This window comes from Malaya genurostris, chromosome 2, assembly GCF_030247185.1.
Source record: "Malaya genurostris strain Urasoe2022 chromosome 2, Malgen_1.1, whole genome shotgun sequence".
NCBI lineage: Eukaryota > Metazoa > Arthropoda > Insecta > Diptera > Culicidae > Malaya > Malaya genurostris.
In genome coordinates this window covers 278,946,764-278,964,783 of record NC_080571.1, presented here as the reverse complement: position 1 = coordinate 278,964,783, position 18,020 = coordinate 278,946,764, and the positions used below count along the sequence as shown (strand labels likewise).

The 18,020-nt window shown below is 36.1% G+C and overlaps 2 protein-coding genes across 7 annotated transcripts in view; both read right to left on the bottom strand.

Moving 5' to 3' along the window:
- LOC131430247 (probable G-protein coupled receptor 158) overlaps positions 1 to 18,020 on the bottom strand; it is a 214,987-nt gene that overhangs the window by 144,545 nt on the left and 52,422 nt on the right. The gene's annotated exons all lie outside the window — the stretch shown is intronic.
- On the bottom strand, positions 9,987 to 10,868 carry LOC131430248 (uncharacterized). The gene is made up of 2 exons (XM_058595053.1): positions 10,689 to 10,868; positions 9,987 to 10,516 (listed from the first exon to the last, which is right to left on the bottom strand). Exons 1-2 carry the CDS (start codon positions 10,833 to 10,835, stop codon positions 10,013 to 10,015), a joined length of 651 nt encoding a protein of 216 aa, XP_058451036.1. The 5' UTR covers positions 10,836 to 10,868; the 3' UTR covers positions 9,987 to 10,012.

Here is an 18,020-nt window from a genome sequence, read left to right as displayed (position 1 = left end):
AATACCGTTCAGGTCTAAATCGCCATCATCTGATATCCTGCAAGCCAAACCACACACCAAAACACTAAACCGAGTGCCCCATCACAAGCATTTTATCTTCATCATTGTTACGATAATAGCCCAGTGGAAATGGCAAAGCTGGCACCGTTGGCCGTTGGCAAATAAAGTGTTCAAATAGACTGGCTGCTACATGCAATTTGTTGTAGTCTCCTTTAGGGCTTATAGCCTGTTCGGAGGCGACAGACTGGTGCCAATTTAGACATGCGTGCAGAAAGGGCTACAAGCTACCAGTTCAAGCTTTGTTGGCTACAACCTAGCGGAAACGAGTGTGAATCACATTGAAAACAAATTTCGTTGACCTGTGCAGTGGTAGAAAAGTTTGCATCCTACGACTTTGAAAGTGTGATAAATGTGCAATGCTTTAGCCGTATTCTAACCACATAATCCTAATTTCTTCCAGGGTTTGATATTGCAGACGTACACATTTCCGGAGCACCGTAATTTATGAACGGCTTCAATGTGTCCAAAATTTTCAATATCAGACTCGGTGTCCCAGTACGGTTCAATAGCTATGCACTGTTTAATAGGTCCACTTTTGGGGCTCGTATTCACGTACACGTATGTAGTAGTCTGGCAGTTGCCAACGTTGCTGCACAGATGTCCACTATTATGTGGTTCCATTCCGCTTGACTTGTGCTTGTGGTCAGCCGCACGATATCGTTGGGACCGAATTGCGAACCGGGAGTACCAAAAAAAATGGACAGGACGAAGTTTAGAATAGCAGCAGCTATCGATGATAGTTGCACGAACACATACAGGCAGCCCTCAGCCACAGACAGTTAGGTATGTGCAAGGACTATCGAAATTGAAACACTCAAGCGCATAATTAAGCACACTACAATTTCAAGCACCTGGTGCAACTAAACAGTCACAATCCTGTGTGCGATTATGGTGATAGAGTTCGGTTAAATTGCAGGGGAAAGATAATTGGTACGGTTTTAAAGAGCAGAATGTATAATTTCGAAACAGAGTTCAATCATTTCGATCATAGACCGGTGCGCATCATTGCTTCTGAGCTAAGAGAAATCAAGGATGAATCAAAGTCTCAAGCCAATGCTTAATTCCTAAGGGAACAGTTAGACAAAATCATTTTTAAATGTATATACCGGGCGATCGATGGAGAAGAAATAGGTGGATGACAGAATTTAGTTTGTAAATGCTTGAAGTATGCGTACAACAAATCCTAGCCAAAAAAGCACTCGCAGTGTAAAAAAAATGCAGAGATCATTCTTTGCAATCGCATCACGTAAGACCGGATGGACGGATTTACATGATTCTTTTTTTGTTTGATCAGTTTTAACCCTCACCGGGTTCGTACATAAAAAAAATTAGGAAAACTACCCGGAAAAGTGGGAAAAATCAATAAAATTGTTTTGTATGGACAATGGAATTTTCCACTGAAAAAGTCGTCAATGATCAACCACGTCGTCGAACCACGTGCTTAAAGGTGTATCAAAATAATTGAACAAATGACATAATTGCGTAATACTAACCAAATAAATGTTGTATTAAAACCATTGTCGGTAGGAGAAAAAAAAATCTAATATCGTATACCAGTCAACAAATCAGCAAATTGTGAGACGAATTGACGAATGGACTGTACTGTGCAAGGTTTAACGTAAAAATAAAGAATTTATGTTTCACGTGAATTAATTTATTGAGGCGCGTATAATGAGTGCTAATTAGATACTAGATGCTGAGTCTCATAACCATAAGTGCATATCGTAAATATATTCCTCTTCAACATTGTCTTAATTTTTTCAAAAAGAAACTCGGGCTTACATTTTCAATATGCGGAGGAGCAGGTAGTGAATATCAGTAACAATTTATATTACCCACAAGCTACCGGGTCAATTCGGTCACCTGCATTGTGTAAAAAAAAGTTGGATGTTTTAGCGCAATTACTGAACATTCAAAAGAAGACAGTCAGAATTGTTTTTGAGTTTAACTTAAGATTCGTTCTATGACTTAAACTTTTTTTCCATTGCTACGAATCTATCGAGAAGAGTCTGTATACTGATACCTTAAAAACATTATTTATGAGATCTGCTGTTTCTGTTCAATACATTGGCACAAATAATAATACGAGTACTGGTACACTGACTGCTTATTTTCGCTTCACCGTAACAGAAGTATTGCACTATTTGCACATTGATTCTCTGGTCTCTCATCGCGATTCGTTGATTGTAGGGTGAGTATTCGGCTAAATGATGTTGTTTCTTGACTAATTGATGCGAATGCCTTACACACTTCGAAAAAACCTTGTAATTGTACATCTTATAAGATGTACATAAATGGAGCGTCGCATTTTACGTAAATATACGTTCAAGAACATGTATATGGAATTCAATGAAATAAAAGAAAACTACTAACAGTGAGAGCGGCGACTTGATCCAAGAATCATTGGATCGCAAAGTACGTCCATTAATCGACTGAGCCATGGAAGCACGCATCAGCATTTCTTACACATAAATTCAAGCAGTAGCACTTGTTAGCCGAATAGAAATAACATTCGGAACCTGTAAAATTCGGGCTCATCCAGCATTAAGTCATTACTAATGGAATTTTCCGTCCTTTGACAAATTAAGTCTTAATGAATTACATCATATGTGAGATTAGATCACCTGTAAAATTCAAAATTTGTGTGTGAGAGTATATTTAAATAAATTCATTGTTCATTGTCAAGTTAATGAACAGTATATTGTATGCCACTGTCATTTGAACCTTTTAACGTCCAGCAATTTATCATTCTATTGCTACACGGAACGACCGAAATTAGCTCTGCGCCTAATTCGTATTACTGTTTTTGAATTAGTTGATTTTAACAACAAAATTTCCAAAATAACTATAAAATTAGTTAAAATTGAGAATTTATTTGCTGAAAAAAACTCTTATTTTTAGAGAATGTGTTTAGTTGGCGAATATTCTGGACACAAACCAGCAATATCTCAATCCAACACGAAATTCTCATTGACAACTAATTTTGTTTTTAAAATCAGAAAATTTGTTTCTATTTATCTATCACCAGTTTATTAGCCACAAAATTCATGAGAAGTGTCAAAACAAAACAATCCAATAAAAAGCTAAAAGGGACAGTCTTGTTGAAACTGCTTGCGAACTGTTTAGATGTTTCACGCATGTGTTACGATATATCCATATATAAATTTCTAAACCGGTATGTAAAAATGACGTAAACTGTTAGTGGAAAGTGTATTTATTCAGAGTTTGTGCGCATTTGAAGCGATTGTGCGTAATAATGTTTTTACGCGGAACAGTGAATTGAGTTTCGAATGTTGCACTCTAATTGTATATGTCAAATGATGTTTTTTGTATCTTCCAACCTTCCGGGCCACGCCGTTCGATGTACTACTTGTATTCGGTTTTTATTTTCCGAGTGCTCAAAGTTTTCAGTGAGAGAGTCGATTTCGCGAAGTCGAATGAAGAAAACAGCGATTTAGAAGAAAAATGTTCAAAAAGAAGTTTATGTTTCGCTTATGTCTTTTTCTCCAATACAACATCGTATTTATACCTGCCAATATAGAAAAGACAACCGCGACTGAAATTTTTTTCGGTAGTAGTGTGCCATCTAGTGGCTAGTAGTCATTACGGTGCGTTATTTCGGCGACAGAGCGCCATATAGCTGCAAATTGCAGAAACCAATTCATCCATTTATGTTGGTTGAAAACAACGTTTTATTTCTCTAATTCAACTAAAAAACTAGTTGCATGGATATGAAGTGTGCCTTAGCTAAGAAATGACAATTGGTGAATTCAACTAAAAAAATAGCCATTTCAATAAATATTTTATTATTATCAAGGAAATTAGAATTAAAAAATCTAAATTAGCAAAAGTAAGATTTTTTTAGTTGTCTCAAAAAATAACTAACTAAAATCAGAAAATCAACTAATTTTTTCGCCAAAATGCTGATATCGGTCTTTCCGTGTATATTTTTAATATAACATTGATACGACACGCTGCGTAACATCGATTCACTACGACTTTGTTATGGTATTAGACTAGCGGTGAGAGAGAAGAGAAGTAAAAAAAGAATTATACAATACAAAACTCGTGTGTTTTTGAATGAATGCCATTTTTGTAGTCACTCATTGGCAGTACTAGCTATTTTGCAGAGACTCGTGAAACGTAAACGTACTTACAGTTATGAAAATTTTGCTCTTGAAACAACATGTTTGAATAGCTTGCCAAACCATGTATTTTTTTCAGAGAACTTTCACAATTTTGTGGCCTTGAAATGATCGTTGACCATGCCACGTGAAAAGCCAGAATAAAACTCAAAAGTAGACAGTCTTCTGCTTCTTGTTTCTGTTTAGGAACTTTATTGAATTGAAAAACCTATATTTTATGGCTTTTAGAAACAAAAGAATACGACATTTAGATATTTTTAGTGACTTTTCGGAAAGGATTAGCTTATGTACTCCATTCCACTGGGATTCAAAGTTGTCGCTGGCCGCCAGATCCTGATCTCCGATAGAGACTTAACTGATGCCGAAAGCATATCATAATGCTGCACACTGTCTAACAAGGGGCTTCAGGAGATTTTGCTATGTCATGCTGTGACATATACGACATTTTAAGACTCGTGGGAAAAATTTGTTCCCGATCTTATTGTTTTATGGCTCAACTTCTAGAATAATGCGTTTGTGTAAGTAAACCGTAGGTCAAAATGACTACCCACGTGATGACTTTGCGTTAACAGTGTTCGTTACATTTTTGTATAGAAAAATAATATAGATGTGGCTAATAATTCCTGGCAAGATTTTACTGTGCGCACTTACTTGCGTTATTATAATATGGACAAAACCGAAAGTTCAATCTTACTGGTCTTGTGCAATGTGCATGTACGATGTGGTGTTCAATTTCAAAGTTTTAAAATTTGAGAGATGAGATTTCGTACAGGTCAATGGTTGCTCAATTGGCATAGCATGTCCGCGGAATTTCGGTGTCTACGCTGCATTTTGTTTCCAGAAATAATCAGAAAAAAAATACAAAAGCAGATCAGACTTCCTCCGATTTCAATGAAACTTTGTAAACGCGTTTAGTATGGCAAACTATTAATTTTACAGGGATTCAAAACTAATTTTTAATAATAGCGATGGGATTTTTCTCATGCATTTTCTTTAAATCGATTTAACTCAAAAACTATTAAATGAATATCAGTCGACGTTGAACAGTCGTTAGCGCCGCACACGAGTTTTTCTAGCTTATCAATGCCTGCTAACAATATTTTGATACGATATTTCTTCTAGAATCGGATTGTAGCGACAAAGAATAAAATAGAGGAGACCGGGGCTGGTTGACCGAAGTTGCAGGTTGGCCAAGTGGCTTTTCTGGAAAGGTTATTATGCGCAGTGGCGACATCTATAGTGATTTTAGTGCAGTAATAGGTCACTCGTGTTCTTTTTCGAAGCTGGTGAGTAAATTTCTGTTTTTGTAAGTTAATAAGTGTAACGCGGATTAATTTACATTCGATTTTCAAAAGTGTAGTACCATTGAAAAGAGTATTCAAAACCCTGCCAAATGACATAACGGTTTCCAGTGTAACATAAGACTTCTTTCCAAGGCAATTGTGCGGAGGTGCATCAAAGACATAAATTTTGGATTCATTGGAGGAGAAGAAAAATGCATTGGAGGAGAAGAAAAATGATACCACATGTAAGCGAACGCCGATGGTGGAAAAGGTAGAACTGAGAGCTGAAAAAAGTTTACTAATGCTTCAGAAAACGAGTCTAAAATAATTAAGACTAAAAAGTAAGGAGGGAATTTTTTTCGTACCCACATAGTACAAAATGGTGCATGTTAACTTTTTTTCTACAAACAACCGTTTTCCATTGATGCATTTGAGATTTTTCACATATTTTATCAAACTCGTACAACCTAGTCCAGCCCTGGAGTTAGTTGGCCGATTTTTTCCTCCACATTTGGATATTAATAACTTCACGTATGTACTCAAAATGTGTATCTTCATGACAGAATAAATCGCTCATCAGAAAGTCTAACCGGAAAGAGTACAGAAATAACGAAAGAAAAACTCGGCCGACCATCCCCGGTGTCTCCTACTTCTAAATCTGAAAAAAATAACAATCTATGCCCCCCAGCAGAGATGGCATTTCACCAGAGTGATACACGCTGGCGTCAGATTCTTGTCTACACCGAGGATGCAAAAAACGAAGCATCGCACAAAGAGGAAAGCGCACTTCTTCTCAGTGACGAATAGACAGCATTTGAGTGTGTGCTTGTGGTTAAAGCAGCTGGCGCGAGTGAAACACATTCTCTTCGCATGAATCGCTCTAACGCGCTCTCGTCTAAATATACCCAAGTGACCACTGGCGCGTGATGGTGAGCGAACACTTCTGTGAACTTCAATTAATAGAGAGTAGATCTGGCCTTGCTATGAAAAATTTGCAAGGAAAACCGAAAATTTTACGATAAATTGTTTGATTTAGCTGATTTCGCGTGTCTACGCTTCTTCTACGCAAACCATACAGCAGAGTGCTCACCGGCGTGTACACCTTTGTGAAAGTATCTCCATCCACCTCAGAGAATTTATTAGCTAATGCTCTTGCACTTAAGTGCGATTCAGTGGAGGAGGTAAAAGGAAATAAACAAACGCACTCATGATGCGTGCACACTTTATACAACAGTGGTGTATATATGTGAAAGAGAAGAGCTCTCGTTCAAGTTGTCAGTGCGAGGGAAGAAATGTTGCTTGCTCTTCGTCACACAGAGGAGATGGACATCTCTGCCCCCCAGTGATAGTGATTATTTCCGATTTCAAAACATTCTTTGCGGGAGTCTCATATAGAATCGAATGAAGAGGAGAGTGTTGAGTCTTGGTGTGAAATTTTGGCATGTCATGTGTAATTTAAGTGGCTGAACCGGTTTCAACAAACTTAGGCTCGTTTCAAAGCTACTTTTGGACCATTGCTCAGGTTCGAAGATCAAATGGCTGTCACTTCTGTTTCCGGAGATATGATAATTAAAAACGAAGTAAGTGACAAAATGCGCTGTTTTTTTATCACCCAACTTTCCGGAGACATATTGGTATTAGTGACGTAGCCAACTAAACGCACTTTCTCTCTCCGATAAGTTTTCTTGTGAAGGCTGAACCGACAATTTTGATATGTTGTATTGGATCTGCTTCTGGATTGTTGATCAATACTCATCAAAATATTTAGTTAAAGGATAAATTAGAGTAAACTTCCTCGTACACCTTGGCGTTAATTGTGCCCTTCGTGAAGAAAATCGACGACCGCAATCCACAGGTACAAATTGCTTGCCAGACCAACACCTTCTGCCCAAACTTTTCCATCGCCATCGTGGTGTCAGCGTCGTCCAGGTCCTGGCACACCGATTTCGTATAATATTGTGGTCCGGGCAGCGCTCGAGAGTCTTCCTTGGCGTAGGTTTCGTCGTCGATCTGGATGCGTCCGTCTTTATTCTGTAGAATCCGGTTATACAGTTTTGGCCTGAACTTGTTGTACCAGGGACTTTTTCGGCACCTTCTGTTTCTTGTACGTTTTCAGGGAGTTTCGAAATTTGTTCCGTTGAATCATCCCGATGCTGGTGTTGAACTGCTTGGCCAAATCCCGCGTCGACGCCGATGGGGTTTTCCCGATGTACTCAACCACTTTTAAGTCCCGGCCGGGCTGGATGGGACCCGTTTTCCTACGGGATCGGGACAAATCCTTCATGGAAAGGGTCTTACCGAACTTCTCGATAATATTTTTGACACTGGTGTGGTGCGCTTTCACCCGTTTTGCAATTTCGTTGTACGTGACACCACTTTTTGAGCACCAAGTGTGCAGAATTTTCTTTCGCGTTTCCGGATCAATTCGACTCATCATTGAAACGATAAACCGTACCGAAACCAATCGATTGCGCAGCTGTTATTGACATGTAAACAAACATGTCACCGCAAAACACGCTGCAAAAAATTAAGCCATTTCAGAGTAATAACTGTTTGAATGTTGCTAACTACTTATCGATACACTCCTTATTTTTAGAGTTTTCATCAATCGATTTTAATCAACCGTAACTTTTGGAAAGTAAAGAAAATATAATCCAAAAAAACGAAACTGGGATCAAACAGGTTAAACGGGCTAGTACTGTCATTTCCATTGTGTGTACTTGGATCGCCGAAGTTTTCTACGTAATACGGACCCCTATTGAATCTGCTTCAGGATTGTAAATCTGAGTTCATCTTAAAATTCAGTTTGAGGGAAAAGTTAGGATAAACGATTTGTGAGGTTATATGTGAAACATAGAACTGTATTGGTTAACCATAACTAGCCCAAAAATCGATCAGTAAAACTTGTTTTTTTTTGTTCACTAATGCATTCCTTACAACATTGCTTGGTAAATCTGGTAAATCGAGTCAGGCGTGTGTAAATAACATAAGCAATAAAATTCTTTTATCATTATTAATTACGTCAATACTCAAGCCCTGAACTCAAGTAGTAGATAGAAATTAATTCTAAAGGCATGAGATACATTATTTTAGAACTAAATACAATGCGTCTCCAGGGCTGGCAATAATCAGCTCAGTACTTCATCATCACTGAGTTCAGCTCACCTGCAAATCGGTTTCAGAAGCATCGTTGAGCGAGTTGAGTAACTGGGTAACCATTTGTGTAGAGAAAACATCGTCTCATCATCGTAGTGTCAAGCAATCAGCAGATGAGCGCTGAGTGCACATCAAATATTAGAACCCACTGAGAGACGATTTGTGAGTTGTGATTTGATGTGTTAGCACATCAACATATTGCATCAGATTCTTAAAATTCTGTCTTGTGAGTGTTCGCTATTCGCCAGAGTTGCCATATATACAAATTTATTTGCATCAAATAAATTTTTAAACGCAAATGCAGATTTTTGTAGCACGATCGATTTTTTATCTTAAAACAGAGTTGCTGTCGCCAAGTATGTCTTAGAAACAAGAATAAATACATAAAATTTTAAATTATTATGATCAATCATCTTTGATCGTTTTATTACCTTTCTCATATAACATAGATAGGTTATGCAATTACTTGAAAAACCGACTAGTAAAAATATGCTCGGAGGGCCAAGTGTCATATACCATTCGATTCATTTCATCTAGCTGGGCAATCTCTCTCTCTCTCTCTCTCTCTCTCTGTATGTGTGTGTCAAATAATCTACCTAGGTTTTCTCGAAGATGGCTGAACCGATTTTGACACTTAGTTTCAAATGAAAGGTCTCATGGTCCCATACGGAATTCCTGAATTTCATCCGGATCCGATTTCCGAGTCCCAATCTTTGGGTTAAATGAAAGGTCTTATGGTTCTACCAAAAATTACTGCATATTTTCGGATACAAATACAACAATTTGAATCGTCGTTTTGAGTACGATGCAAAATCGTATGAAATCTTCAAAATTTTAAATAAAACTAGTAGAGTTTGTACGTCATGTTAGTTAGTGGCCGTACGAACCGACTTCGATTATACCGGTTCTCAGGTTCCGGTGCCGGAAGTGCATATAATAGTGAACCCACTTCGTTTTCTTAAGGATGACCTACGCGAGCAAAGCACTGTTTAGATTTTATAAGATTTTATTTATACCCGGTTTTAACCTAATTTTGGTCTTATCGGCGGGTGGAAAGCACTGTTTCATTCTGTATGTTGTAATAGTAAATGCACAAACGATCCCTTGGTTTAATTCAAAAATCGAAGAGAAACATTTAAAATAGAATACCACAGTATTATATATGAGAAAGGCATCATTACACCACTAAGTGGATTAAAACAGGTTTTTATTTTCAGTTTTTATTAAAAATTATCGCAACGACAAGAAACACATTTTCGCGTGAAAATATCAGTACCGCTGTTTTAGTAAACCATTCCATGTTGATGCGCTGCCAGTGGAAAATACGCCAATACGTCTTAATATCGATATCGTTTTATAAAGATTTAATCATACTACATCGTCGCACATTTTGCCAGCTAATTCTGTCAATAACTCCTGATTCAGTTTCAAAATTAACGTATCCTCTAAAGAAGCACTTGACAAACCCATCCGATTGTCAGCAAGTATGAGTTTGACTGCACTAAATGCTCTTTCTACGCTCACTTGTGTTGAGGGGGCAAGTAAAATCACCATTGCTGCGTGGAACAACGGAGATGTATACTGCTGAGCTTGCCAAAATTTAAGTAAGTCAAATTGTTGTGCTTTGACACTCGACTCTTGCAATATGGATATTTTTTCACGCATCTCCAATTTTTTCAATTCTTTTATCAAAATATTACTAGAATTGGGAGTTGCAGCACTTATATATTCTTCGTCAAAAAAATTAGACAACGTCTCTTCGATAGATCTGTTCGAAGTATTATTATTAACAAAAACAGTCTCTGTATCGGGATGTTTAGTTGTTGTTCCTCTCAGTCTTGAGATTTTCTCGTTTAATTTGACGATAAAATCCTGAAAAATGAAATTGTAAACTTTTTGTAATGATCGTAACCTTCATGAGTTGTTATTCGAAAAGCTAATCACTATAGAGTAAGCTAATATATGCTATTCATCAGTTACCAACATTTTTGTATACGTCTACGAGAAAAACAATGCTGTATCATTCAATTAGATAAAATCTTACCTGTACCAATTCCTTGTCTATTGAACTTAATCTTTTCGAACCAGTAAAATTGAACCGTGGATCAAGATACAAACATGATTTGAATTGAAGAGTTTCGGTTAATTTTTCAACTCGCTTTAAAAGTGCCACTGACAACTCCTGTGCCATTTTATTTTCTGTCAATGTTATAAGTTGAGCGTAACAAATAAGCCAGTTCGCATAAAACTCTGATAACGGAACATGGTGTGCTTGTAGTCGTAGTGTTAAGATGAACATTGGTTCAAACGCTTCACAAAAAGTTTCAAGAAATTTCCAAAATGGAGTAAAATCTACAAACAGTTCATATTATTGTTATTATTAAAATTGGAATATAAAATATAAATTTGAGATCAGTAGTTTGTTTCAAGGTTTTCCTTTTCGATTTGATCACTTGTTTTCTCTTTATATTCATTTGCAATGCGGAACACTCACCAATTTCAGAAAATTGATTTTTCATGTTATTGAAGAACGACTTTTGTTTTAAAATAGACTTTAGCATTAGGAAAGTACTATTCCAGCGAGTTCTATTTGACAGCGGTGGTAAATGAGCTTCATTTTCCTTGAACAACTTGGAATACTTCCGGTGTCTCAAGTTAATTGCGAGTTTTTGTATTTTTGTAATTTTCCTTTCATGAGGCTTTATAATGTCCCAGCAGGCCAGCTGGGCAGTGTGAGCCGCGCATCTTGAGCTGTTCAAAATTTCTTCCATGCCCTTAGCAACTGAATCGCTACTATCGATTGTATGTTCACTTGAAAACATTTCATCTCCAACAGCATCATCATCACTTTCATTTGGTTCTGAAGACTCAAAGACTAAATTTTCTTCGGAGAATTCATCATCTTTGGCTAAGTGACTACCACTGTATATCATCAGCTCAATAACATCTTTGTTGTCAACGATTGCCTCGATATCCACCGCGTCCATAGAAAGCATGTTCCGTATTAGTTGAACCGTGGCAACTAAGTTTGTTGCATTATCGTGTCCGAAAGAATATATTTGTTCAAACGTTATATCATACTTCGCCAATTCTTCTTGAATTGCTATTTTTAAGTTCTCTTTAGTTTGGCTTACGTCCATCTCACGAGCGGCTATTGAGAATTATACGAAATGTAAAAATTTACTTTACTTTAGACAGTGAATTAAAGTACCTAAATTTCGTATGACAACATTCCCGTTGTGATAATATTGACAATTAATACCTAAAATGGTACGATGGCCTCGTGATGCACTATCAACTTTTATACTTATTAGTTTCCCGTTAACCTCATCTTTGATCATTGAACGGGTGATTTCAGCAGCCCGATGTACGAAAGATGCTAGATTTTTTCTGTTCATGTTTAAACCTGCGGCTTTCCATAATGGTTCGACGAGTGTTTTAAATCCTTCCATTTCAGGAAATCGGTAGGGAAGAAAATTCACAGTTGCCAGCTGCAATGTACCCAAAATAATAGTTTCTTTATCACTAACGACGGTAAGTTTTTTCGTTCTTTTTTTATTCCCATTGTTGTGTTGTGCGAAAGGTTTTGCAAGTGCCAAATTATTGGCAGTGTGTTGATGTTTGGCCAGTACATGTCGAGAAAAGTTCCCAGAGTGAAATTTTTTTTGACTATAAGTGCATCCCGTCACGATACAACTGTATAATTCGTTTTCCTTCCAAATTAAACAATCGAATTTGCTTCTTCGTTTCATTGTCTGGAAATAATAATAGTGTTCTAACACATGACAGAATCAACTCTGATACACCTACCGCGAAACACCAAAATATTCCAATCACTAATCACTCTCTAATCTCTACAGGTAAACAATTTCTAAAAGTTATGAGCTGTACATATTTCATTAAATGAACAGACAAAATTACAATCGATGCAAAACAATATTTTTCACGTTGCAGTTTATCAACAAACTGTGAAATGGAGAGAAAGTTGACAGAAAAGGGCAACAGGGATGCCAGGCTTTTTTTCAAATCTCTTCAATTTATCTAATGTTTCGGAAAATAGAGAAATGATAACTGAAAAGGGAATAAATGAATAAATCCTTCAATTTTGACAATTTTTATATGCAAAATAATGATACATCACAATGATGTTTTGTTAGAAAACCAAAATGTCGTGAAATGACCAAATCATTATCATTAGCAGGACAATTGTGCAAATGAATATAAATCTACAATATCGGCATCTCTGTTGAATAAACATAGAATCACTAGAGTAACTCGTTTCGATGATGCCAAACTCACCACTCACTTTTGACAACTGAGATAAGGAGTTAAAAACTATTAAATCAGAACTGAGAACCATCATTGCCATCACAACTTGGTGCCAGCGACGATTTTACAAATGAGTGAGTTCGTATTGGTTGGCGATGAGTTTTATGCGTAGAATCATTTTACGGATTACATCGTAAATCATTAGGTGAGCTGATGAATAGAAAAAATCGAATCTCATGAGCGAGTTTTTGCCACCCTTGTGCGTCTCCATCGGATGATGATAATTTGATGGAGACGCATGGTTTTTCAAATGAATTTTTTTAAAGTCTTATATTATACCTGTCCACATTTTTTAAAAAACTGAAAAGAATACAGCGCAATGTACTAATGAATAATTTATTTTTGATGTAAAATCTAGAGTGGTTCCAAAATTGTAAGTGCGAATAAAAAAAAATCGAAAATTTTGAACATACTTTTCCACATGAAATACATTTTGAAAAATTCTGAAAAAAATTAGAAAGGTTTCCCATAATTTCTAAAATATTACTGATTTTTTTAATGTTTTGCTTGAGGTTTTTGAAAAATTTAAATAAAATGGAAATCAGTAGAACTACTTTAAGTCCACTAATATGGCAGGTAAATGGTTAAAATTTTGGAAAAAATCATCTCCTATAAATCCTTCAAACAGCGTATATCAATTTTTTTTGTTTGGGGGCAGTTTTTATATGCAAACCCGGTTTCACCCTTTATGGATGAAGAAAATTTGAGGTAAAACAGAATACAGTTGTTTTTGGTCGTTCTGATTAACAGTAACCCATTTATTGAGCTTATGAGCATATGAGGAGTACCTTTTGATTAGTCGAACTCATTTTTTTCAGTTTTTTTTTGTTTTGATTATAGAGGTTTTACCCATAAAGTCTGGCCTTTTCGGGCCAGAAAAACTTTTTGACTCTATGTGCGGGGTTGGGGATCGAACTTAGGTGGATAGCGTGAAAGGCATCGACTTACTCATCACGCTATACCCGCACGGAAAACCCTCCAATAAAAAAATTACGATCTCGCAATTTTTGATTTTTGCAGTTGTTGTTTTAACTAATAATTAGTTGATTTAACCAATTTGCTATTTGATTTGCATATATTGAAGCAGTTAAAAAATTTGTTGTTTTAATGCCGTCTAATGCCAAAAACAGCACAAAGCAAAACAAAAATCGCAATGGAAAATGAACCATTACTTTAGTTGAAATTCAAACGCGTTTCCTAAACATTTTCACGCAAACGAAATTCGCTTATTATACGTTTGTAAAACTCGTGAAGAGTAACTTTTGAATGATAGTAAATAAATGTTTATCATAACACTAGTTGTCAGAATATTAATGTGATGATAAATTATCTACATCCTTACTGCTCTGGTGTTACAAGAAGAAACGATTGATATAAAGTAGTGCTATGCACAGAACTGATAGCCGTTAGAAATATTGCAATTAACAAAACGCGTTTAACCAAAACTAGAACCCAGTAAATTGTATGCGTTTGAATTTTGGTCTTAAAATCAACTTGATTCTCCATCGTGAAATGCATGTTAATGAATGAGCATAATGTTATCTTCAAGTCATGTACAAAAATTGTATGAACAAAGTCATTAAATTGAAAATGTTTAAAATTCATTCATATAATCTGTTGAAACTGTGAGTTGCAATGGCTCAAAAAATAAAAATCAGTGCATTCGGTTCGACTTTTTGTTCGTCAGTGATATAGTGGTCACAATTAGAAAGTTTCGTTTACACCAGCACTACTAAAAGCCAGTATATTAAAAACAAAAATAAAAATGGTTTCAATGAATAATTCATTTAATATAAAGCAAAAGCTGAGAAAGGCTTTATCATACCGATCTATGGAAGGTATCATTTTTCTGCTTCATTAAAAATAATACTTGGCTTAATAGGATATGAGTGTGATGCTTTACCGAAAACTAAAAATTTAAATTAAATTTTAGGAACATAGGATCTCATTAGACTTTGGATTGATATACTAGTTTTTTCGCAAATCAGTTTCCAATCATAGAAATCAATTAATTTGATGCGTTACTTTCTAAAAAATCAACAATCATTACTTCAGTGAATAAAAACCGTGTTTCTAGTCTATTTTGCTATTATGTTGTTACTACAACAACATTAACTTTTATTTATACCGTCATAATAAAATATATTATTTATATTAAATATTACATATTTTTTTATATATCTCAACATACCGAATTTTTATTTAAAAAATCAGAACGTATATCAACGAATATTTTATTGTCAATCAAAATCAATAATTTTGCTTAAGTTGATATAACTAATCGTAATATCTAAAAAAACTAAAACCGATTTGTTTTTCAACTCACATAACTGTTAAATCAAAACCAAGGTCGGTTGTTGTAACTAAAATCTTTATTGAAATTGAAAGGTGTGTGTCTTGACTAACTGACAGTATCATTTTTCAACCAAAAATTTCGTTATTTCAACCATCGTTTCTGTTGATCGAAAAACAAAAATGACAGTTTAGAAAAAACAACAATCGATTAGCTGTACCAAATTTTAACCAATCAAATTCCGAAAAACAACTAATATTTTGGTTGTTACACGATCGCGAGAGGTTCCGTGCGCCCTCTTTTTTCAGAGTTGTACAGTCACTTTTCGAAGTAAAGTCAGAAAAAGAGAAAATAGTACAAAACGGTCATGATAGTAATTTTTGCGGCTATTCAACCATCTTCGAATCGAAGGAAGGCCGTTGTTCTGATCTTCTATGGTTGGTCAATTTCGACCTTTATCGTCGTAGTTGTCGTTCACATTCGCCCCTTCGAATTTCCGCTGCGAGAACTCACTACGGATATAATGAGCCTTTTCCAGTATGTGTTGTTTATTTAAAAGTAGCTCTAATGATTTTGATTTTCATCTATCCCAAAATGTAATAATGCTATTGTACAAACAAATACTAGCAAACTAATTAGTAATGTAATTTAGTTTACTCTAAGCCTTTGAATATTGTTAATCTGTTGGTATAAAAGATGAGGAGATTTTATGCCTTTTGGAGAAAGAGATTATAAATTTCATCTCCCGAAGGATTTTTATTGCTCCCAAATGAATAAATGAATAAACAATTTTCGGGTATAGTAGTTCACAAACTTAGATTCAAATCAAAAGTCTTATCATTGCTCTTAGATTCATGTTGGTTTTTAGTACGAGAAAACCAATCCAAAAAACTTTTGGAATTACGTGAACAAACATAAAAAGAAATCAGGGTTACCCATCACCATGGCACTCAATGAAAACGAAGCATCTACATCGTTTGACATAGGCAACTTATTTCGTAACGAATTCTGTAGTGTTTTCGTATATGAAAACTTAACCACTCAACAAGTCTCAGAAGCTCCCAAAAACATTTCTATCCGTTTTACAGTAGGCTAAAACGCTATTATAACACCTGCAATATTGAGTTCAACGTGCACTAAACTGAAGCTTTCAAATAGTGCTGGACCTGATGGAATTCCATCAGTTGTAGTGAAAAAATCCGTTAATAATTTATTATGACCATTATCATTACTGTGCAATTGTGCATTGCACACTGCACATTTTCCAGATTTATGGACACAAAAGCGTTATATCTAACTACCGCAGGATAGTTGCATTATGTTGTTTCAACAGACTTCGCATTTATAGTGTACAGAATCATTACTACAATATATTACTACGATTCTACTGACACTAAGAACCCTTCCAGGTCTGGGCTCGAACATACGACAACTAGCTTGTAAGACCAGCGCCCTACGCATTGAACCACCAACCCAGACCTGCATTATGTGCTGTATCCAAATTGTTCGAAGTTATCGTTCTTGATTTTATCACTCACAACTGCTACGCTTATGTAGTGGAGATTCAATATGGATTCATGCCTAAATGAACCTCCACCATCCTAGCATTATATTCGTCCTACATAATACGTACGTTACAAGCACGTCTGCAAGTTAATTCTATCTACACCGACTTCTTCACTTCGACAAGATCAACCATCAAATGATATCTAAACAAGAAAGACTTGGATATACTGGTAGTTTTCTTGATAGGATTTACTAGTACCTGACTGATCGTAAAATGATAGTGAAGATGGTCCCTCTGGTGTCCCTCAGGGCAGTCATCTCGGACCGTTCCTCTTTTTAATTTATTTTAACGATTTGAGTCTCCCGATAAAATGTATAAAGTTATCGTTTGCAAATGATTTCAAACTGATCAATATCATTAATAATACCGACGACTTCGAATTCTTACAGACGCACTTAGACGTTTTTTCAAACTGGTGCAAAGTCAATAGAATGATACCGAATGCTCCCAAGTGCTCTGTTTTCTCCTTTACTCGTAAAAGCTCGATAATCAAATTCGACTATAAGATATCAAAAACTGTTTTGGAGCTAAGATCATCAATGAAGGATTTATTAGATTATAAATCGACTCTTAAGAAGCATATAGAATACGTCATTTCCAAACCTTCAAACTTCTTGGCTTTGTTTTTCGTATTTCTTAGGATTTTGTGGATATAGAATGCTTGAAAGCACTATACTGCGCTTTGATACGCTCTACGCTAGAATACGCATCTATTGTTTGGTCACTTTATTACCGTCGAGATATTCAACGCCTTGAAGCAATTCTACGAAAATTCGTCCGTTTCGCACTTCACCGTCTTCCGTGGAGAGCCACTATAGATTTTCCCAGTTATGAGGATTGCTACAAGCTAATCACAAGCAATCGGGTTGGCGGTTCAGGGCATAGGGCGCTAGTCTTACAAGCCAGTTGTCATATGTTCGAGTCCCGATCTGGAGGCATTCTTAGTGTCGAAATAATCGTAGTACTAGCCATGCAATGACTCTGTACACTAAGAATCGGCTGCGAAGTCTGTTGAAACAGAAAAGGCCAAGTTCCACATAAGGAATGTAATACCAGGACTTTGCTTTTTTTTTTCGTTGCTGACCTACTGCAAGCACGTATCGATTTCTCAGATCTCATTCATCTCCGTGCTCTCCGGTTCCACTCCTAAGGTTGCCTACATCTAGAACAAACTAGGGGCACTGCGA